Here is a 23,348-nt window from a genome sequence, read left to right as displayed (position 1 = left end):
CAATGGTTTATTGGACGACGATAGACGTCCAGTCCATTTTTTTGTGGGGATTGGAAGAAGATGGCAGTCAAAATGGATTAGACATCCATGTCCGTCAATGGAATTGAACCCTGTCACTTATTCCATTTTGATTAGAATGTACCTTCTCTGTAAGCAGTAATTTAAATATTATGAAGTATAAAAAACAATGATACCAACATAAACAACATCCTTAGAGTGTTATTGGGGATTTTTTTAATTTATTTAAATCAATTTATTGTTTTTTTTCTTCATTAAAATATGTTGTGTGAATGACAATGAACATAAATACATTTAAGAACATTTAATAATGAATTTGTGTCATGCAAGATGTGATTATAGTGACATCTAGCGATCACAATGCAATGTAATTTGTGACCACAAATTCGAGTTTCTATTCAACAGTAACTTTATTTTTCATTATATTTGCAGGATTTGATCATGTGTAGTTCACCAAATAAATATTTTTAAAGGATTGTGTTGCATTTTAAGCATTTCCCATGTTATTTCAATCCTGGATGAGATTTTTTTAATGATGTATTTCACATTTGTGAATAATTCCACTTACTTAAAATGAAGCAAAAACTGAAAAAAAAATCCACAAGAGACTTCACAATCTTCATATTTTTTTCTATTATCCATCTATTTGGCTTTTAAGGCCCAAAAACTTTGTTAGTGAACATAAATCACACATTGAAAGCCACCAGGGGATTAACACCGATGAACCGATGCCCTCCAAGTCAATAATTGTCTTTTATCAGTCATCAGCAGTTAATTTTGATTTATTTTTTTGCTGACTCTGTCTGTCTTGTGCATTCTGATTTCCCGCAGGACCGTCCAATCTATTTGTAAGCAACAAGGCCTTGTCTGGAAAAAAAATCTGGATGGCTTCCGTCTTGCTAAGTGGGCCAGCGTGGGGTGCGGAATGTGTCAAGATTGCCTGCCAAAAAAAGGGCTCGGTGGCTAAAGTCCCAGCTCGCTGTGACTCCCTTCACGGCAATATGCAAAAAAACATGAGCTGGAATCACATGCGGTCCAGACTAATCCAAATATTTGGCTTTATGGAAAGTTGTGGATTGGACATGATTAAATGACTGTGTCCCTGGATTTTCATCATCAACACCACGTGAAAGCACATAAAAATACATGTAAATCCTCACGTGGAAGTTTTTTTTTAGTTGTCCCCTTACTGAAGTAGAGGTGTCTAAATTGCAGCTTGAGTGCCATTTGCTACCCTTTCATTCATTTGTGGCATTTTTCTCTCTCTTCATTCTGGATTTTTTTCCCAGCATTGTAAATAATGTCCATCCATAGAAATATATTTCTAAAACAATATTTTTACTCTATTGCAATGGATTAGAAACATCACTATTAAAAACATTTGACACTGTGTTCATATGCTACTTCATAATACTTGAAAGCAGTAATTAGAAATCATGTATGCATTTTTTCTCCTTGAGATAATAGTGACCCTACTATCAAGTTACTTGAGATACCACTTGGTACTCCAAACAAACTTATAATTGAGTTGTGATGGCAGCGACGTGGACATTGTAATGCTTCCTTTATAAAACAGCCTCTCAAATTGGAGTTAGATGATGCTGTGAGATAAAGGGGAGATTTATGACCAGCATTCTGATCAGTAGTTTTACCTTGGCGGTTGCCATTGGCAACCTTGTCAGAATGCAAGAAATGTTGTCGGTAAAAGGTTACAGGCTGGCTGGCATGTGTTTGTAAATGGTTTAGAGTCAATTCTGTAGTTTAGAATACTATTTTGCGTCTTTACCAAGCAGAAAAGACATGAGGCTTAAAAAGATATTTGTTTATTTTGGTTTCTTCCCACCAGTAGTTTATCCACAATCAGACCGAAAGGAAATATAGACTAAGGTATATGAAATGAAGGGATTTTTAATATATACCACAATTTCATGGAGACAGCATCTGTGCATACTTATAGACTAATGCCATTGTGATGACCACCGACGAGAATATAATCCCATATTTGGGGATTGGGCTAGGTTTACGTAGAGGACTGGGAGGGAAGTTGAAGATGTGGCAAATTTGTTAGTGAGCACAAAGCAAACACAAAACCCAAAAACACTTTGCCATGAAACTGAAAAAAAAAATCGCGTCACCCGTCACTTGCCACAAAAAAACGGTATTGTGCCCACTTGCTATAGATAACATTTACCCGCTGACGAGTCCGTGTAATCATTGACTAAGATTTCATATGTAAATTCATCCATATACATAAAAAGCCAAACACATTTGTAATTAAAATACAAAAAAACCTACGTTATTAAAGTGCCTTCTACTGACCTGAATGCCATGAGAGAATGGTATCGGTACAGTATCATTGAGTTAAAAAAAACAAATTAAAAAATGTCTTCTCAAACTGAACTTGCTCATCAGTGCTTAGGGGAAGAAGAAGAAAAAAAGACAAGATGTAAGGCATGATTGCAACAGTACAGTTAACCACGTCACAGGGAACCCGCTTCAACGCCTATCTTAACCAAATTCTTAAAAAGCCTATGTAGCACCATCCTAATCATACATGTTGGTGGTGTGGATGAGTCCCCAAACCATGATTCGACTTTAAATACATTTTCGAATGGATTGCGGTCACGTAAGCGAGGTAAAAGGAAAAAACTGAGCTAAGGTGCGTCGTGTCGGTGAGTGTCGCAAAAAAAAAAAATGCCTTCATGGTGCTTGATCACTAGGTTGGGGGGTGTTAAAACAGGGCAATAAGGATAGTATAGTTGATATTATGCTCATGAACCTTTCGATTATTTTCCGTGAAAGTTATTCTCCTTCAGCATTTCAGCCGAGTGGGTATAAAAATATAGACATTTGAAACCCTGAATATATGTTCTTATGTGATTCTCTGCAAAAAAAAAACAACAACAACAATTTACACTAGTCCCACTCAGTGCACCCCTCCCCAAGCCCAAAATATTTCATTCCCATCTAAAAAAAAAGTGTTCTGGCTTTAGGAGTTTAAACTCATGATAACACTGAAGGGCAAATATAACATTTTTACCTTCAACAGCCTACGACACCATTCTTTTTTTGTGGTAGTTGATGTTTGTTTGTTTTTTTAGGTTTTTTTTTAATACACTAAAATGACATCCGGGTGGTGTGACACAGATTTACTGGGGTGCAAAAGGGGGCGGGGCGATTTGAAGTGTGATGATGGCATTACATTAATATGTCTTTGTGGTGTCTGGCTATGTGTTGGCTCTTTTCCGAAGGCCTCCTGAAGCCCTTGGTGCAGTAGTCGCAGCGGTGGGGGTAGTCCTTGGTGTGAATGGAGATGACGTGGCGCTTGAAGCCCGAAGCGTCCGTACTGTTGTACTCGCAATACTGGCACTGATAAACCTTGCGGCCGCTGTGCGTCTTCATGTGTTTTTTTAGCTCGGCCGGTTGTCGGAAGCCTCTCCGGCATCGCTTGCACTTAAACGGCAGTTCCTTGGTGTGCAGGGACAGAATGTGGCGACTCAGGGTGAAGGTGTCGGGGGCGTTGAAGTTACAGTGCCGGCACTGGTGCACCTTGCTGCCCTTGTGCGTCTCGGCGTGCTTCTTCAACTCCGACGGCCGGTGGAAGCCCTTCTCGCACACGTCGCACTGGTGGGGAAAGTCCTTGGTGTGCACCGAGATGATGTGGCGCTTCAGGTCGCTGGAGTTGGTGCTCTTGTGATCGCAGTGCGGGCACTGGTGCGTCTTGTGGCCTTGCACCATCTCGATGTGGCGCTGGAGCTCACGGGCGTCGGCGTACGCCTGCGGGCAGTGGCTGCACTTGAAGGGCAGGTCGGCGCCGTGCTTGCTCTTGATGTGAGTCTTTAGGTTGGACTGATCCGCACAGCGGAACTCGCAGTGCGGACAGTGATAGGGTTTCTCGCCCGTGTGGGTCCGCATGTGCTTCTTCAGCTCGGACGGGTGGCGGAAGCCTTTGGCGCACTCCACGCACACGTGCGCAAAGTTCTTGCTGTGCACGGCCAGCAGGTGACGGTTGAGGAGGCCCTGCTCGGCTGTCTCGTAGTCGCAATATTTGCAGTGATGCAGCTTGGTCTCGCGGTCCTTGACGATCAGCTTGTCCGAGCCCAGCGGGCTGGACTCGTGATAGCGCCGCGTGTACTCCGTGTATTCCGGGGAGCGCTCGCTGTTGTGGCTCAACAACTTGTGACTCTCCAGATGGTTGTGGAAACTCAATTTCTTGTTGGTGGTGAAGTCGCAGTCTGTGCACTGGTACTTTTTCTTCAGGAGGTGATTGGGGTGGTTTTTCATGTGGCATTTCAGGAAGCCTCGTGAGCGGAACTTCTTCCCGCAAATGTGGCACGGGTAAACCGTCAGAGGCAAGCCGTCGGGTCCGATGATGACAGCTGAAAGAGAAGGCAACTCGCAAGTTAGTTGAGATCGAACGCTAACAAAAGAGCGCCACCCGTTCTTACCCGTTTGACACTGGCGGATGTCCCCTTTCTTCTTTTTCTTGGCTTTTGCTTTGAGGACACGGTTCATGGCCAAACCTTCTCGGATTTGTAGGAACTGCGTGGAGGCTCCGTTCTTCACCTGCTCTATCGTATTACCTGCACACAGCCATTGGCCGACTATGGTGAACTCGACCTCTTTTGATCTTTTTAGCCTTTGGCCCAATGAAAAGAAATTGCACTAAAGCTTTTGTGACAGTCACTGAAAAACATACTGGTGTCGTCATCGTCATCATCATCGTCGCTCTCGTCATCGTCGTCCTCCTCCTCCTCTTCTATCTTGGGCTGCTTCTTGACGGCCATGTAGACCATCTTGTCGCGGCCCACCCCGAGTCTTCCCGACGACGCAGCTTCGAGGTCAGGGTGACCATTTTGGTAATCATCCTCGGTGATCACCTCAGTTCCCCCTGAAGGAAAAACAAAACAAAATGGAGGTTATTTCCAAACGCACATCATCGAAAGAGCACTTGCTAGTCTTGATTGACCACTTACCCAAATCATCATCTGCCTCTGCTTTGAAAATGTAGACTTTGATGACTTCAGCGCCATCCTCCTCTTTGTCCTCCTTGTCTTCCATCACCTCAGTGCTAATTTCCAGAGGGGTGTCTCCTATGTCCAGCTTTTCGCCCACCTCGTCCACTAAAGAGCAAAAAAATCTGAACTCAAACCCCTAACAGAAAACCTTCCAAAACGCCATTGTACACCCAAGACTATCTTACATGAAATCATGAGGTAATCTTCGGAGCTACTCCTGCCGTCGTCATCCTCATCCATCTGCAAAGAAACGGCCTCGGATGGAAGTTGCTGGTGGATGATGGTCTCCGCATTGGCCTCTGTCACCATCAAACCTTCGGCTACAAGCTGGTGGTCAAGAGTGTTACCCTGGTGGTCCGAAAGAAGTTCCGCTACAAACACCTGGTCGGACATGTCATCGTGGTGGTTGTCATCCTGGATAAGGTCCGAGGTGAGCACGTGGTGGTGTTCCAAAGCTTCCTCTATTGCAACTTCTGTTCCTAAGATATTGTCCGGCATGATGACACTGTGCTCTGAATGCACCATGTCTTCTTCGCTCATTTCGTGGCCGTCTACGTCCTGAGCCTGCAGGCTTTCTACGTCCACCTCCAGACCTTCCACCACTTCTGCTTCCAAGCCCTCTACCTCCACTTCTTCCTCGAGACCCTCCACTACATGAGCTTCCAGGTCCTCCACGTCCACTTCAGTTTCCAGTCCTTCCACCACATGCGCCTCCAGACCCTCCACCTCGACATCTCCATCGAGACCTTCTACTACCTGGGCCTCCAGCTCGACCACGTGCGTCTGCAGCCCGTCGACCACCTCGGCGTCCAGTACGTCCACATCCCCGTGTAAACTTCCCACAACCTCAGTGTCCAGACCTTCGACCACTTGAGTTTCGAGGCCCTCTACCTCCAGCCCGTGTTCCAAGAGGATGCCCTCGTCCGTCATCACGTCGGAAAGAAGCATGCCTTCGGGCACGGACACCACAATGTGATCCCCGTCAATGTGTGCCAAGCCACCCATCCCTGCAACTGTTCAAATAAGATGCATTACTTAAAAGACGGGTCAAAATTAGAATAAAGCCAAAGATGGTGCGCCTCGAATCTGGAATGTATTCAAATTCATAATTGGGAGAGTGGCCAAAACAAATGATCAAAAGTTTATTAGCCCACAATTTAGGGGATTTTTAAATATTATAATGGTTAACTCATCTAGTCTAGGAGCACATAAACACCCACCAAAATCTTGCATGATCATAGCATGAGGCATCTTCAACTCCTGTGTGTGTAACTCCAACACACCACCTCCTTGGTCCATATTTAACCCAAAGAAAATAGCCCTGAAACCTATAACATATAAAACAAGAGTAGTGGAAGTTTGGGTATAAAATAAGTTCAAGTAACATGCATCCAAAAAATATGAACAATACCTTCACATTTGATGCGCAGAACCTTAAGATAAAAACAGCATATTAGATGTGCTTCTTCCCATCAATGCAATGAACCCCCTGGTAAAACAAAGTCAGACATTTGTAGTCATTTATTAGATCAACATTAATATTTAGAAATACAAAATAAATATTAATAAATCAAATTCTAAGCATTTATATTTACAAATTTGAATAAACAAATAACATAAACAAATAGAAACCTGAATGACAATTGACTTTTTTTAGATCATTATATATTTTCATACTCCTTTTGGTAACAAATTTCCACTTTCCTGCACCCCCATTACCAAAACAATGGACCCTGTTAGTGAAAGGTTGTAAATGACATTTACTTTATTTTTGAAGCATCCAAAATCTTATAAAACTTTCATATGAACAACCATCAAGCATTTTCCATAAGTGTTTTATTTTCCCAAAACAGAACATGAACTTAGAAAGCATTTGTTGCAGAAATATAGTGTTAAAAAGAGGTCCAGTGCACACAGCCTTCCATATTAATGAAAAAAGCATCTCTGCTATTCTGGATGATTGTTTATGAAGGACACTGTCTTGCACCTGGGAAGTGGGCTGGCATGTTGTTGACCACTGGCTCCGTCCTCTGCCAACTACAAGTACTACAAGCGCCTGTAACCTGAGTTCATTTATGCATACACCTGGAGCCAGTTGAGCCTGATGGCGGGTTCTCCGTTGGGAAAAGCGAGTTTGCACTGCGAGATGGGCTGGACAAGCCCGACAGTATTGCCACTGTGGGACTCCTGCATGTTTAACTGGGGGGAAATCATGCACTATCGTCACTCCTGCATGTTTCACTGGGGGGAAATCATACACTATTGTCACATCGCTCCTTAATTCAAAATGTACGATTGCTGTCAAATCTATGCGTTTTGTGTGCAGATTTCCCGTCCGTTGTCAAACGGTGCAGCCGTACTACCACTGTGATGATTAAAAAATCCAGATGATTAGCTAGGCTGAATGCACTGCAGACGTACTGGTGTGTTTTCATGAAGGATGGCTACAGCTTTCCACCCACGGAAGCTAACTAGCCAGCAGGCTATAACAGATACGCCCATCGCCATTTTGTTCTAGCATTGTTGCTAAATGTGTGCGATGGTTAAACGCTTTAAAAACACAAAATAATATCCCGATTTCCGCCGATCGCTGCGACACGCGAATGACGTCGTCGCCGGTTAAAGCGATGATCTACCCCGCCTCGGATGATGTACCTGAAACTCAATCGAACCTACAATATTCCGTCTGGCTAGCTAGCCTGCTAAGCTAAGCGGAGCCGCCTCTGCCGCATTACGTCCATGTTGTTTTTCGAGAGGCTCAAAGAGGCCCGCTACGGCCGACTGGGCCCTTGCGAATTAAATCACATTCCATTCGGACTGGCCTAAAGCAAATTTACCTGATAACGTCGTCTTCTGACTCTTTTGGTGTTTCTCCCCCTCCTCCGTTTAGTGTATTATTGTTTTTGGTTTATTTTTGACGGTAAGCTAAGTGCGGCCTGCAGTTTTGGATCCCCGGGCACTCTTTGCTAGGCCTCGGCCAATCAACTTGCTTCCTGACAAGCAGAGGGAGGGCGGGGGGCAGACAATGCGTGGCCTCGTTTACCGCTGATCCCTTACTATTTGCGTCATGCATAAGAGAGCAGTTACACTTAGTCTTTCTATTCACGGGAACGCATTGTGCGCACTGCGTGGTTACAATACGTCGCCAATATCACACGCACTCATGAAATTATTTTGGAATTATTTCCCCAGACTTTTATGTTGACGCGCACGGGGCCCGTAGGCCATTTAGTGGCGATGGGTGGAGTAGCAGTTTTGGTTATCCACCCAGGAAACAACAACATTCTCTTACTGCAGCTATTCCAGATTGGAACTTGTTCAGCCTGTGATGATAGAGGAGAACAAGAACGTACACAAACAAACATGTTAGATCTTAGATTGAGCTTTATTTAACATTTTTTATTCTCATTTCTTTTCAGATGTATTCTGATAATGAAATCTTTCCTAAGGCAGGAGGCCCATATTGCATAAACATTTATATCCATAGATTGAAAACACAAAAACATTGCAACCAGATATGCAATATTATCAATATTGTAACATAGATGATCAGTGATCATTTAGAAAAGATGCTGCAGCTCCAATGCTCCTTGGCACAAACTATTTTTTTTGTCTGAGACGTAAGCGAGATGTGATGCTGAAGTTTACGAGAACACAAACCTGACAATTTATCCAATCAACAATACCTCCAGCAATTCCCAGAAATTGTGCAATCAAACATAAAAATTGTCATACTACAATGTTGTATGACACCAGAAAAAACAAAAACATCAAGCATGCGTTACTTAGTGCCTACATCTAGTAGGAATTTACACAAAAGATGACAATTTTCCTTAGAACTCCATATTAATAACATCACAAAGCAAATACAATTAATGAATAGTACAGCAGTTTCAAACAATCACCATAGAAAAATAGGTAAAATTGACCCAAACAAATCTTCTGGAAGCACTTGAGATTGTCCTAACATTTGTTGGAGTGTGTCTTCTTATTTGCCAACACATCCATGCTGGTTATTGTTGACAATGCTTCATGCAAGACAAAGATGAATTTCCACAAAAATCCAGTCCCCTCTTGCTTTTTTTTTTTTAAAGATGTCCATGAGAAGAAGGTTACGTGAGGATTGCATAAGTAAATACCCATCATAGGATATCAACTTCAGTAGCAGCCATCTTTCCAGGATTCTTCGGAAGTTTTAACCATGCCCAACGACCTATTAAGAAGATCCAAAGTCTTTATTGCCTCTGTTCACGGAAGTGCTTGTAGGATAATAAAACGATGTTTGATAACAAAGGTCAGCAGCAATGAAATGACTTCATAAGTAGGACAAATAAGCTTCATAATTGAATGGAGTTATTATAGAATTCAAGTTATTTAACAAGACTTTGAGACACTTCCACTCAAGGAGCAATAAGTGTGATTCAGTTTGTTGAATTGTCATATTATAGCAATAAAAAATGTGAATCAAATCAATTTTTTTCATTGACTTTGCCAAGAAAATGATTATAAAACTGCTCATTCAATACATTACCCCAAAAGCATATTAATTTCTGTGAAATGCTTTACAATGCATTCTTAAAGGTCACTGAATTTATTTTATTGGTAATTTAGAACACAACCATTAACATTTTTCTTTGTCTTTATAAACAAACATATAAACCCTAATGTTAAGGGTCCCAAATGATTTTCTAGTGCTTACCTTCTGGTTGGTTGCGACAGTTTACTTCTAGTAGGTACGGACTGTCCTCGGCTCACTGCAGTTCGCCCCACACCAGCTGAGGCTCTTCCTGGTATATAGGATCCGCCATTAGAAGATGCAGCAGGCTGGACCCGACGACCCCCTGAAACAGCGGGTGATTGGATAACAGGCAGTCCTCTGGACGGCTGACGAGATCCTATAGAGCCCACGGGGTTGACGGCTTTCACTGGAGCCCGCAGAGAAAGAGGAGATTGGCCATTGCTTCGCAGCCGACTAGCAGCCATACCTTAAGTAAAAAAAAAAAAGAGACAGCACTTGTAAATAGTGTGCCTACCGTCGCCCTAGGAAATCTAGTGAATAGCCCGCTTTTATTTCTGAGAGAAAACAGACTATTTGCTCATTGTTTAAAAATGAATAAATGAAAAATTGTAATAGCAATAAGTGAAACACAATTGTAAGTGGCAGCAAGGTGAGTAAATGGAAGTAGCATTCAGAGGAATGAGGGAGAGACAATAGGTAATTGTGATTCTATATGGAAAGGGTGTCAGACTCGGGTTGGTACGTCAACTGGATTTCATGTGGGCCGGACCATTTTAAATATAATATTTAGAATTTTTATTTTTATAAATGGATTAAAAAACCTGGATTAAAATTCCTGAATATCTAGTTTTGTATAGATCTAAAACAATGCTTATTTTTAGATTTTTTAAAATATGTTTTTAGATTTTACAAAATTATTTTTGAACTAAAAACAGAAAAGAAATTACAATTATTGATTTAAAAGAGGGAAAATCCGTCAATGTAATATACAACTATACTCTTCATTTTAATTTGATCCTAAAACAGAAAGTCAGCACTCATGATTGACTTTCCCAGGCCACACAAAATGATGCGGCGGGGCAGATTTGGCCCCCCGGGCCGCCACTTTGACACATGTGCTGTAAGGGGGTCCAGGGTAGAGGGTTACCTGAGGATGGGGAGGGAGTCAAGTGGGACATGCGATTGCCAGAGCTCTGGAGGTTAGCCTCCATGCTACGGCTGTTTCTGACTGCCTCCAGGGAACGCAGGCTGGTGCGAGGGGCCAGATTAGGCATGCTGTGCCTCAACTCTTCTGGAAAAAGAGGCATTAAGCAAGAAGAGTTTGTTTGGCGCAATTACTGTTGTCACCCCGTTTCTCAAACTTTGACCATTTGTATACATAGGGACCACTAGAAGCTGTGACATACCCTCGCTCTTGGCAAATTTGAGAAGCTCCGCACTAGGCCCTTGTAAAGAACGTCTGGGTGTTCTTGCACGAGGAGCACACAGTCTGCTACTGTGCTCTTGTCCATGATTGGACGTGGAGGGCGACAAACATCGAGGTGAGCCTAAAGGAGAGGGAGTGAAGCGATGGCGTTGCTGAGGGACAGGGCTGAATTCATCTTCTTCATCTTCCAGGCTATAGTTGTCAAATTCCTGGTCGCTGTATGTACCGCCCCGGCGAAGGGACTGAAGGGACGTTGTCGAACTTCTACGTGAAGCAGACGCTGAACTAGAAGCGTAATCTTGCCGCAGACCTGACATTAAAAAGATATACATGTCAAATGATCAATCTTGTGATGATGGAATCTCATTTTGTTGTTGTTTTCAGATGACTATTGTCTCATTTGTTGCAGCAATGTTGTGTTGTTGTTGAGTTGAAATATTTTTGGGAGAAAACTCAAGTCTGTACTTACTCTCTTCTTGTAAACGAGCCATAATCTGGACATCAGTTAGATCCTGCAGTTTATAACCCATAGAGATTGAGTCATCTGATGTACTGAGCTCACTATCTATAGAAGACTGAGAACTCATGGTTGATGGCACACCACAGACTCCTGTCAGGGGAGAGGATGTATTAGAAAACAAAATGTGTATTGGTTTAGTCATGGAAAGGCACCAAGCTATAATACACTGCCCTGTTGTGTAAAACCTCATTAAAAAATATTGTAAATATAAAAAAATATATATATTGATTTGTTGCACTCAACTTTATAAGGAATATTGTGTTAACAATAGGTACACAATACAAAAAGGCATTTAAACTGACAAAAAAAGACAACATAGCAAATTGGTGGGATTGTTCTGGATCACAACACCATAAGCCATGCAAAAACTGTTAATTATAGGTTTTGCCACCAACATTAGCAATGTGAGAAAAATGTCAGGAAAACCAAGAGAGTGAATGTGACACCCATTAAAACAAGTTAGACGGTTAGATTTCATCAATGTTAGCACACTACTTAAACATATTTAAAATACATGTTAAGTCCCACCAAAGAAAATAGACTTTAAATAATTACCAACCGTCTTTCTAGCAGTTTGTCTGAAAATCAAACAGACCTTATCATTCTATATTCTTAATATTTACTTGTTTATAACTTGCTGTTTCCTTTGTTCCCCTTTCTGCAGTTAAAGGATAATGTTTAAAATCTGTATATTTTAATCTCATCTGTTGTGCTAGTTTGCCATTACAAAAAAACAGTGAACAAAGATGTCAACTGTCAACGTTTACTGTTCAATAGATCACTTGTTATCAGTTTTATTTGTTTTAGGGGTTTAACAGTACATGTACGTTTCAAACAGTACATGTGACACCTAAAGAGGTGTATCCGAAAAGCTTTTATTACCTGGTCACTATCCATAAAGATAAGAAAGAGTTCCTTTGTTGTATTATTTGGTGGTTCGCATGTACTTGCTTATATCAAGCATGAACATTGCTTTAGAAATTTGGATTAGCTGAACACCGACAAAATAAAAAGGAATAGAAGTCATTTAAAGTATAACTGTGGTCTACATTTACCCCAGTCAAACATGCAAAATGCCCTCAAGTGAACAAATGGTGGATACATTCGTGCACACATAACAAGTGACCTACATCCCGAGGTCAGTCCATCTTTGGTGTTGTGCGGAATGTGAGGAGCAGAGCGTGTTAATGTCATGCCATACCTGAGCTGCCACAGGTTAGTAGAGATTTGTTAGTTGATTTGTGGTACCCAGGAGAGATCAGGCCCGAGCCTGCTGAGCCTGCCTCTGCTGATGGGCTGCTGTACATGTTCCTCCACCGGGATGCTGTGGGGGAAAAGATGGATAGAGTGACCCATTGTGGCGCACAGACAAAAGAAAAGGTGGGTCAAGTGTAATGCATAAACCAAGTTTACACAGGGGAGCAAAATAATAAAAAGGTTCAAAATGAAACTAGGCATCTAGGACTGTAAAATACAAGTGAAAACATTATAAGAAAATTGAACTACACTGAATGGAGACAGTGCCTTATTGCTACCACCTAAATAGTAAGTATGGCTTGCCAAAACATGCAATTTCACTTCTATTCCCAACATTAGGAAACTTGGCTCTTAAAGAAGCACTTTAAGTGCATAATTTTTGAAGTCAATCAACTCTCCACGAAAAAAATGTGTTGTCTGGCCTCTGAAAAGAGCTAATAGTAGAACTGCATTCACATAAAAAAATAAAGGGTGTTTTGGATGAGGGATTTACTTTAAATGTACACTCCCTAACAACATTTGGCAGACTAATGCAGATGAATTGTCACCAAAAATGCAGTTGGTTCACATTGAACTTGGAGGGTGAGGCTTACAGTCAGGTTCGCCTTAGCGTCCGACAATTACAGTGATGAAATTTGGTTCCACGATGGATAAAAGAATGATAACATATATTACGTATAACACATACTCTGGTCCAAGCGACTCATGAGGGTCCGACATGCCTTCTCCGTTTCTGGGCTGCGTTGGTCCAAAACCTGCCGACACCACTTCAGAGGCGACTCGGGGACTGCATCAGATACTTGTTTTTTAGGCGACACGTATAACCTGATGACAACAAAGAAAATGTATTGTTACAAGAAAAAAAAAGGGAAATAGCCCGAAATTATCATTGCATATTGTTTTAAAGGAAGGAGAAGCAATGTATCGCGATAGAAATGGTGCAAGTTTCCAAAATTGAACGTTTGTTATACTAGATGCCAATATGGCTGTTTTATTTAGGCTTGGCAATTAATTCAAATGATCTACTTCATCACACAAAAACAACCTCATAGAAGTTCATGTGTTTTTCAAAGTAAAGAACCTGCCAGAGGCTTTGAAGTGATGCTCACATGAGCTGATCCTTTGAGGTGTGCACACAAAAGACGCAGCCCAACTGGTTCAGAACCAGAATCACCCACAAATGATCTTTTCAGCGAACAAATACAAAAGCGAGTAAATTCCCAGTGGAATGGGCAACAAGAGAAAAAAAAATCCAGGTCACATATCCCACTGCGTCTCTCTGTGTATCCACATGGTAACTTCTTCAAAAGGAGCGTTACGTGAGATTTGCACTTTAATTATTGATTAGCTGGACGTAATATTCTGAGTAGAGATGTGAAAGAATCATGGATTGGGGATATAGTGATAACACTGGTTAAGCAGGTTATTTTGATCCTGGTTAAAATATCATATTTTGTCATTGATTTTACATATTGCTTCTTTAATGACTGTAATATGATATATTCAGGTGTTTCATTCTTTCTATTCACTGACTTACAACCTGCAGTTTGGCTATAAAAAGAATTACCGGGTCAAAAAGTGAAGCACAGCCTTGGATTTACACTTGGCATGAGATAATGTTCAATTTTGTTGACACAGTAATTACAGTTGTAAGCACCAATAATGTGTGTACTATGTGTGTATGTGCAGCAATTCCCAGTTACTGCCAATGTCTGCCCTGGATAAAAAATGGTATGAGAGGAAGGCCCTAGGGCATAAAGAAAAAAAATACCATGCAAGTAACACGCTGTGATGGACCCTGACAACAGGGAAAAAAATTAAAAACTTCTTTTGATATTAAAAATTGAGCTGACTTATGTGAACACATTTTACACACAATTTTCACTCTAGTCACTTAAATTGTAAGAGTTCAAGCTTAATATATGGCACTAAAGTCACAAATCATCATCACTAGCCCCCAGCGAGTTTTATGAGACTTCAGATAATTCAGAATCATAACAATGAAGATAATATATATATATATTTTTTTTTTAGGTCAAGCTTCGATGACAAAAACTCTAGGAAATCTTCTATTGTCTTTGGCCTTATGATTCAATTTCCAAATGATTGTTATTCTGCCCAACTGACCACGACTTTAATTCATGCTGCGTTACGATTGGTCCCCAGATTCCCTCGAGTTCTTCCGCGCCAGTGTTTTTGTCCCAGTTGCAATCCGGTCACAGTTGGGGCCCCCGCGTCACATGCTGCGCAATCCCACCCAAAGCAGTTTATCCATGCGGCAGCGGATAGGCCAGGCCAGCTCAGATTATGTTGCTACCAGGATTACAGGGTATTTTGGCTATGATGCACCTCTAAATCACATATGGTATGGCTAATGATGAAATAAGACGTGAATAGACTGGCTGTTAAGCAAGGAGATAAACTGGCTGGATTTAGCCTTTTGGATTATATCTGCTTTTGGAAATCATATGGCGTATATTCAAAATATGGAAGATTAAATGCAAATAAAATCCTGATCTACAGTCAAAATGAACAGATGCAATTGGCCAAAAATTAGCAGTGAGTAACATTTTAAAACGATATGCTTCATAAGTCTCATTTAAACGCATTACTTTGTTTAATATAAACGACTGCTATACAACTTATAAATGTTTTTAAATATAGTGCTGTCAAAAAAGAATAAAACAATAACTTTTTGTGCAAAATGTGGAACATGTTTAAAATATTAACTATTTTCATCCACATAACTCTTAGCATAAAACAAAAGATACATACAAAAAATGTTGGCTAACTTATTGAAGCAGTTTTCCTTAATTATAGTTAACTTTTGTTAAGTGAGCAATAAGCAACTCCTAGTATTCATGCCTTTGCAACTTAGTACTACTTTAACACTCGCTGCTTTAAATTTCCTTTGCTCATAAATTGCAAAACATGACTTGCCTAATAGCTCACCCTAAATACATATTAATAAAAAAAAATTCCCATATTTATGCAAAATTCCAAATGGCTTAAGTAGACTTAACAGTCACTAGCCCTTTGGGTAAAAAGTCAGTCACGACGTGACTCATCTCTCTAAAGACTCCTGAATTAAGACAAATGAGTCATGCCATTCAATGCATGGTCATATGTTGTGACATTAATGCAATATGTTGTACAGTTGAAAGAACATACCAGCTGTCCTCATCTTCCAATTCAGCACACTCATCTTCCAAATCAAGAATGTCCACCTCATCAAGAGCCGATTGCTCTACTCCCGAATCGCTTTCTGCAAGTGTCTCCGACTCATAGCTCTCTTGCGATGGACTATCTGGCGTTTGGCTTTGACCTTGTCTTGACCCTCCGCTACAGGTCAGAGTGAGGAAGCCAGCGCGTGGGCCCATATCCTCAGCCACATCTTCATCCTCATCTTCCTCGGGTCTGATGGACCCAGTGAAGTTTTCCAGTGGGGGTGACAGGTCAAAGTCTGTGCTGGCGGCTGAACAGTTAAGCCGGTCATTGATACCGACAGCCAATGTGTGGTTGCTCTCGCTGCTGGCTCCTCGGTTGATGATGTTTTTGCCGCCCCTGTTACGCAGCGTCTCATTCTGTACTTCCAGTCTATGAACAAGTTCCTGCAATTTTCGGACCTCCTCCAATTCTACACCCCCTTGAGCGCCTTCCATCTCTTCCTTGCACCCCAGGATGGAGCCTTCCAGGCCAGGGGGACTGCCATTATCTGGTTGGGGGACCAGGCCTGTACTTTCTGGAACCACCATTATTCTCTGTTGAGGGTTAAACTCAGGATTAGAACATGTACAATGAAAGGATGTTACTAGGATGTGATCTGAATAATATCCTAATTTAATAGGAATTGATGGAGAATCTACATGGATTTGAGTCCCCACATTAAGCATCCCCAGGGAACTGCATTTTTTTATTTTACAATTATAATAACCTTTAAACCCTCTCTGATTAGTTCCACAGACAATGAAAGAAATCAGATAAAAAAGGATGACAACCCACCTTCAGACGCCCCAACGGTATCAAGATAGTAATAACAACGATACGACGTTGATATTCACAAACAGGGTTACACCACTTTTTGCTCGTTAAGACATTCAAAGGAAAAGGCAACACCAGCATTAAAAAAACATAAATCTATATGCAATATTGCAGTGTTATTGCTGTGATCTATTTCTCAGAATTGCCAACTAGCGATGTCCTTGCAGTAGTACTGTTTGCCCTTAGCCGGAGTAGCAAAACAAACGTACCGGTAAGTGTTCCGTGTTGTCCCCGCGATCCGTGACAAGTGAACGTGCCCGCCACTCCGAAATCAAACAAGTCCCCCCCACCGCCAGCGACCTAGATGTATGAAGGAGGGAATCCCTATCCAGCAAAGATGATCATCGATGGTCGCAAAAACACCTCACTTTCGGCCCATGTTGTCCTGAAGCCAGTGGGAACTCAGTACTTGCACTCATGTCGCTAACTAGCTTGTTGATGGACTTAAGTTAGCATCCAGAGCTGAGCAAGACCCGCAGAGCCCCGCCCACCGTACAGTGTTTCCTGTCTTATCCCGCGCCCCCTGGTGGAGAGGCAAAGTAAAGGCAAATGGACAAGGTGCGTGTGTTCTACAACGATATTGAGTATTATGAGTAGTATAATTCAAAACCTGGAGTAAATACTAAGAAATTAGGAATTTCCCTGGGTTCAAATTTAGGTCAGTCCACCTGGGTGGAGTTTGCATGTTCTCCCCGGGCCTTTGTGGGTTTTCTCCGGATACTGTAGTTATAGAACTAAGGTCTACTGTTTAGTATGGAATGTTTGTCTATTTTTAAATAGTTGCCTGTTATGGAAAATAAGAGCTAGCACTCTCATAAGGAAATCAGTCTCATAAAAGAAAACATGCATTACCGGTTGGAGCAATTATTTTTGAATAGCCTTTTTAAATGTTTACCGTGCATTGGTTTTGCAGTATGGTACAAAAACAACACTCATTTTTACCCAAGCATCCAAAACTCTTCAATAATATCTGCCATAATAGGACTAAGGGGAAAAGAAAATAGCATTTGCAAACTGAATTTCATGGATGTGAATCCCATTTTATTTTGTCAAACTCTGTAAGATAGAATTTGCTTGACTTTTTTTTATTTAAAAAGAGTGATTAAAATACACAAAGGGCAGTAATACATTTTTCAATATTCAGGTTAGCATATGAAGGTGGCAGATGGATGGAACTGGACCACATTGAAGGGAAGAAGTCAAGCTTCAGCAATGGGTGAGTCATTTACGTCCACCCTTCATCATTTTCTTTTCATCCTGAATATCTATAAAAAAAAAAGAAACAAAGAAAAACATATTTAATTATATAATGACATATATAGTGACAACAAATACTAAGTCATACATTGTGAAGATGAGCAGTACATTAAATGCATGAATACTGTCATATCAAAGAGGATAGTATTTTATTCAAGGGTTTCCTTCCTCTCACCCTTTGGAGTCGGAAGTTTGTTCTTCTCTTCTGTTGTTGTCTTTCGCAGCTTTTTCACATCAAAATCTGCAACTTCCTTCCGGCAAGCTGTCAAAATATCAAATTATCTTACTATTGTTGTTTTTTTGCAAATCAATTACCATTTTTTTGCACGATTACTCCTTAAAACAATAACAAATGTTTCATTTTCTAATAGGATCATTCCCCCCAAAAAATAATTCTTGAATACTTACTTTCTCCTTTTATTATTGTCTTTTCAGTCTCAATGTCTAAAAAAAATAATCAAAATGGAGATAAAGAAAAACACATTAACCAAGAGTTAGAATTTAACAATCATTGAAATTAACATAATTATTTAAATGCAGTTAAACAAATGTTAAAATGTTTCACTATAGTATATGGTTGCCTATATTATAAGCACTAAATCAATAATAATATTGAATCCAATGGGTTGCGTGGTAATGCACATATTGTACTATATTTTTCCATAACAATAATTCTATATTAGGAGTTATTTTGCTTGATTGGGATCATGTTGCGTTCAATGTTTGCCACTTACCCACTGAAGTTGGAAGTGTGTTCTTCTCCTCCGTTGTTGTCCTCCGCAGCTTTTTCACATCAAAGTCCTCTACTTCCTTCCGGCAAGCTATTTAAAAAGAAAACAATCTTCCTATGTAAATATTCATTATGACAAACCAATACCTGTTTTTAGCACAACAAGTCCTAAAGTACCAACTTAACCAGTCATTTTCTCCAGGGTTCAATTAAAGAAAGCTTTATTGGAATATCATAAATTGCAAATGATAAAATGCTACTTTTCCCATTCGCCAATGACAGTGCTTGACGTCCAATCGATTTGAAATGTTTACCTACCTTATTATGTAAATAGGCGTGTCAACAAACCAGTTAGTGTTGTGCACTTTTAATACTAAAACAACAACTAAAGTAGTAATATTCTTATTTACAAAAGTTTTGCTTCCATACTTACGTTCTTCGTTCACCATTTTCTTTTCTGCTTGGATTTCTAAAAATATAAATATTAAAATAAAAGAGAAAAATAATCAAGCACTTGATAATACACTGTTGAAAAAGCAACAACAGCTCTTAAACTATACAAAATTCTACACTTAGTATGTCAAAAACATCCTTTTAAGTAGGCCACATAACTGTTTCCTGGAATGCTATTTGTTTTTCTAACTAGGTTTGTCACATTGAGTCAAATAATCGATTAACAAAAGCATCGTGAATCATTTTAAGACTATTTTTTCAGCCTAAAAAACGTCACTCCTCTTTTTTTCTTCTTCTTCTTTATATGATGCAAGTGAATAGCAGAAGGAGCTCCTCTTTATCACTGGGTGTGTATTCACAGTTGAAACTTGATCCAAAGTCTGCAGGTACGTTTAATAATTGGAGGGGAAGTAGTACGTATTGCCCTTTTTAATGCCAGGAATGGTATTGTAGTCAAAAAAATTGCCACATACCCGACTGAGTAGGAAGTATATTCTTCTCCTCTGTTTCTATCTTCCTCAGTGTCTTCACGTTAAAGTTCTTGACTTCCTGTTTTACTGGATTGTCGCCCATTCTGAAAGCTTTTATAAGAGAAAGGTAATTTAACCCTTGTGGCATTGAAACATGAGCATTTACAGCCAATCCTTTTGATTCAAATGAATTAAAAGTCTATTCTTAAAGAAAAAAATACCTTAGGAGGGGCCATCAATAGATGCATTTTGTTATTATTCCTATTAAATTCCAACTTTTGAATAGCTGTCCACTGTAGTGACCATTGTACCAAAAGGGTTAAATCAACTTATTTTTAAATGAATTGTGTTCTACTGCCCAAACATTCCTGCACATAAAATCTCATTATGCACCCATCACTTAAGGTGTGGCCTACATTTCATGCCCATACAGGTACACAAGCCCCACCCATAAAAATGCCCGATTTGCACTGTACCCTGAAGTTGCGCAACTTCCAAAATACGAGAAACTACATTTCATAACATGTCATATCATATACAATCTGCTAAACAAGTTTAAAAGAGGACTGCAGCATGAAAAATAAACTTTTCTCATTGAAATCAGCAGTAGATGCATTGTGTTAGAAGAAAAACAAAAATCTGGTCATTTAAAAAAAATCTGTACAACAAAATTTGCAAGTATAACAATATTTACAGCCTAAATGGTTGCACAGGAAGATTGGAAACATATACAGCTAAACATTGTCGATTCTTTTACCTGTTTTGTAGAGTTGTGTAGTGCTCTGCAGGTAAGAAGAGTGTGAGGGATAGAAGCTAAGCAAACAGTTGAACTGGAGGCAACGCCCCAATGTGCAGTCAACTATCACACTTATTCCATTGGCTCCCAAAGCATGGAAGCACTCCAATTGGTTTGAATATTAACCTTTCGGGAACAGTGGCCACTACAATGAAAAGCTATTTAAGGCAATGCTCTTCTAAGGCAAGGGACTATTTTTGCTCAAAATAAAGCTTCTTTTTTGACACCTGAAATACCTTTAACGTTTTTTTTTTGTCCGTATCTCTCGGTATGGTGGCACAGTGGAAGTGTACTTAGCTTATATGCCCCACTGTTCTGAAATCAAGGGTTCAATCCTGGCCATGGGCTTTTTTTTAGTGTAGTATTTGCATGTTATTTCCATTGAATGCATGTTTTTTCCCCTCCACTTTCCCAAAACATAGAAGGTAGGCTGAGTGAAAGCGCCAAATTGTCTGTGGGAGAAATTGATTGTATTTCTCCATGTGTCATGTGACTGGATGGGGACTAATTCATGCCCCACTTACTGCCCATAGTTAGGTGGTATAGGCTTCAGCACCCCTGTGAGGATAAGTGGCATAGACGAATAATGTATAAACTACTTTTTTCTATTGCAAAAGGATTGGAGGAAAGAGAAAGTCATAGATTTCATTCCTGAAAGGGTTAAAGGTGGCCCCCTTAAGCTATGGGAATGGTTTTGGCATTGCAACAGTGCAATTCTTTGCTCCTGTCTGGGCATGCAAGAGAGAGTAACTAACTATCAGAATAGCTTGGAGTGAACTCAGTGAGCTTTCAATGGTACAGGAAGGAAGATTTTTGTGATCATTTGTAATATAGTACCATCTAGAGGACTAAATGTGGCATGGAATGCAGTATGAGAGAATTTCTGTTTCCTCAATCACCATCCAAGGCCAATGAGTTAATAATACTATATAAATGAACTGAATAATGGCTAACTGTCTATGATAAATATATTGGAATGTACCATATGTAAGTACAGGAATTTGTTCAACAATAATTTTAATTGGCATTAAAGGGATACTACAACTGCTTGGTAGATTCAGTTATTATTTTTTTTATCAATTTTATCATTTGCATCAAACACAGAGGACATTTTATTATGCAGTACATTATTTGATATAATTTGAGGTTATTTGGATTCTTCTGTTTATGTGGTAGAACAAAAAGGCACATGAGAGTCAATAGCACTTTAAGTTACAGTGGAATAAAACCTGATAAAATTTGCAATTTAGAAGAATAGTATATGGCTTTAAAGATTGGCTAAAAATGCTCATCTTTCAAGACATCCAATACATTTTCACCCTAAGGCAAATGGACAAAAATTCATTTGAGTACATGATTCAAAGAGACAAAATTAATGACAATACATTACACACATACATTTTGCCATTAATTCTAGTTTTACTTGTAGTAGAGTCTGCTCAAGATGAGTGTTTTTGCTGCCTATCATAGATAGCTGTGGTGATTCCCCAAGTGATACACGATCGGAGAATAACCAAAGCACCACCCCGGTAGAGTAATAGAACACTCCTCTGCCGGGATTTCCACAGCATCCTCCAGCAAGCCATCACCCCTTTCACTTCAGTCTGAACTTCCACCTGCATATTTGCTACCAGCACAGACAGAGGGTACAGGGTCAAGCTGACGGCCATTGAAGTCATTGTTCCAGAAAAAAAGGAAGATGCAACAGGAGATATCCCATGCCCGGCTACGGCGGCACTCAAGGGCCCCTTCAAACCAAAATAAAGAGAGCTACCTAAAGCGTTACGAGCCGCAATGGGCAGGAAGGCCCGGTAGTAACCGGAACCAAACCTTTGAGCCTTCAACCTTAGAAGAACACTCTTCAGTGTTGGTAAACGGCGGTCGTTGTGCCCACTCTGCAACACGTTCTGGACACGCTCAAACGGGGTAAACACAACCGCCTCGACCATTCCTACGCCGAGACCCGCCACCGCGGGAAGCAAAGAGGCGGGTATGGCACTCGAGGTTGGTCGGGACAACAGGCGAACGAAGGTATCTTGGAGTCCAAAGAGGAGTGTTCCATTGAGCGTCCTCATGAGTAATGGGGGCGTAACCCCCCTGTAGAGCTTACCAAAACCTTCTTTGTGGAGCTGCTTTACGGCCCTGTGAACCTGGATATTGTGGATTTGTTGACGGAAAACAGTCTTGTAGACCGGGAATACAATCAGGGTGGAGAACAAGGTTGAGGTCCCACCATGGAGGTAGCTTTGGAAACGTGCCTTTGAGTCCATCAGGGCATCTTCATTTTGTGTCATCTTGGGATTTCCTATTTAACTTGATCTGAAAAATGACATCATAGATGTAGTATTTCAACTGACACTCTCATCCTAACCTCGGACAGCAAAAACAGTATAAAAAATTGCAATGAAAATCTACTTACTAAAAACAATCACAAAATCATTAACAGAGAAATGAAGCAAAAGATGTACTTACTATTTCAAATGTCACGATGAAACAAAAGCAGAACATGTAGAGAACCACAACACCAGCAACATTGATTTCCCAAACGCACCTCGAGGAGTGTTGGAAAAAATAGGAAATTACATTAACAAGCCACCTGTCATAAAAGCATGGTATTAGTATTCTACTTTCCTGCACACAAAAAAAATGAATAAAATAAGGTCTATTGCCGTGCAGATAAGATGCGATGCGCTTAACCATCATATGTCCGCCCATTTAGAATAACTATTGGCTGAGACTAAATCGCCATCTTCTCAGCGATTGGCTGCTTTTGTTCAGCCAATCCATGGGCGTGCCGCATCCTCTATAATTCTATCAGAAATAAAATTTTGCACTACTCTAAA

General features: G+C 40.4%; 4 protein-coding genes across 5 annotated transcripts; all 4 read right to left on the bottom strand.

Moving 5' to 3' along the window:
• Positions 1 to 1,908: 1,908 nt before the first annotated feature.
• Positions 1,909 to 8,104, bottom strand: znf711 (zinc finger protein 711). Its single transcript, XM_077733537.1, has 8 exons — positions 7,874 to 8,104; positions 6,448 to 6,525; positions 6,257 to 6,364; positions 5,222 to 6,049; positions 4,995 to 5,141; positions 4,718 to 4,909; positions 4,467 to 4,601; positions 1,909 to 4,397 (listed from the first exon to the last, which is right to left on the bottom strand). Exons 3-8 carry the CDS (start codon positions 6,333 to 6,335, stop codon positions 3,217 to 3,219), a joined length of 2,562 nt encoding a protein of 853 aa, XP_077589663.1. The 5' UTR covers positions 6,336 to 6,364; positions 6,448 to 6,525; positions 7,874 to 8,104; the 3' UTR covers positions 1,909 to 3,216.
• A 298-nt stretch (positions 8,105 to 8,402) lies between these two features.
• Positions 8,403 to 17,286, bottom strand: LOC144207873 (SLAIN motif-containing protein-like). 2 transcript variants are annotated; one of them, XM_077733539.1, is made up of 9 exons: positions 17,009 to 17,286; positions 15,930 to 16,519; positions 13,447 to 13,583; positions 12,703 to 12,825; positions 11,451 to 11,591; positions 10,962 to 11,291; positions 10,703 to 10,843; positions 9,736 to 10,021; positions 8,403 to 9,249 (listed from the first exon to the last, which is right to left on the bottom strand). In XM_077733539.1, the coding sequence occupies exons 2-9, from the start codon at positions 16,511 to 16,513 to the stop codon at positions 9,195 to 9,197; spliced, it is 1,797 nt and encodes a 598-aa protein (XP_077589665.1). In that variant the 5' UTR covers positions 16,514 to 16,519; positions 17,009 to 17,286; the 3' UTR covers positions 8,403 to 9,194. The 2 variants fall into 2 exon arrangements, with proteins under 2 accessions (XP_077589665.1, XP_077589664.1); XM_077733538.1 differs by having other exon boundaries at positions 10,703 to 10,846; positions 17,009 to 17,285.
• A 528-nt stretch (positions 17,287 to 17,814) lies between these two features.
• Positions 17,815 to 20,623, bottom strand: tmsb1 (thymosin beta 1). The gene is made up of 7 exons (XM_077733544.1): positions 20,467 to 20,623; positions 19,713 to 19,820; positions 19,220 to 19,255; positions 18,791 to 18,877; positions 18,465 to 18,500; positions 18,232 to 18,318; positions 17,815 to 18,064 (listed from the first exon to the last, which is right to left on the bottom strand). Exons 2-7 carry the CDS (start codon positions 19,810 to 19,812, stop codon positions 18,021 to 18,023), a joined length of 390 nt encoding a protein of 129 aa, XP_077589670.1. The 5' UTR covers positions 19,813 to 19,820; positions 20,467 to 20,623; the 3' UTR covers positions 17,815 to 18,020.
• An 882-nt stretch (positions 20,624 to 21,505) lies between these two features.
• On the bottom strand, positions 21,506 to 23,211 carry LOC144207875 (solute carrier family 25 member 53-like). Its single transcript, XM_077733543.1, has 2 exons — positions 22,978 to 23,211; positions 21,506 to 22,824 (listed from the first exon to the last, which is right to left on the bottom strand). Exon 2 carries the CDS (start codon positions 22,797 to 22,799, stop codon positions 21,945 to 21,947), a length of 855 nt encoding a protein of 284 aa, XP_077589669.1. The 5' UTR covers positions 22,800 to 22,824; positions 22,978 to 23,211; the 3' UTR covers positions 21,506 to 21,944.
• Between the last annotated feature and the right edge of the window lie 137 nt (positions 23,212 to 23,348).

This window comes from Stigmatopora nigra, chromosome 14, assembly GCF_051989575.1.
Source record: "Stigmatopora nigra isolate UIUO_SnigA chromosome 14, RoL_Snig_1.1, whole genome shotgun sequence".
NCBI lineage: Eukaryota > Metazoa > Chordata > Actinopteri > Syngnathiformes > Syngnathidae > Stigmatopora > Stigmatopora nigra.
Note: the sequence above shows the minus strand (reverse complement) of the source record. Positions and strands in the feature narration are given on the sequence as shown.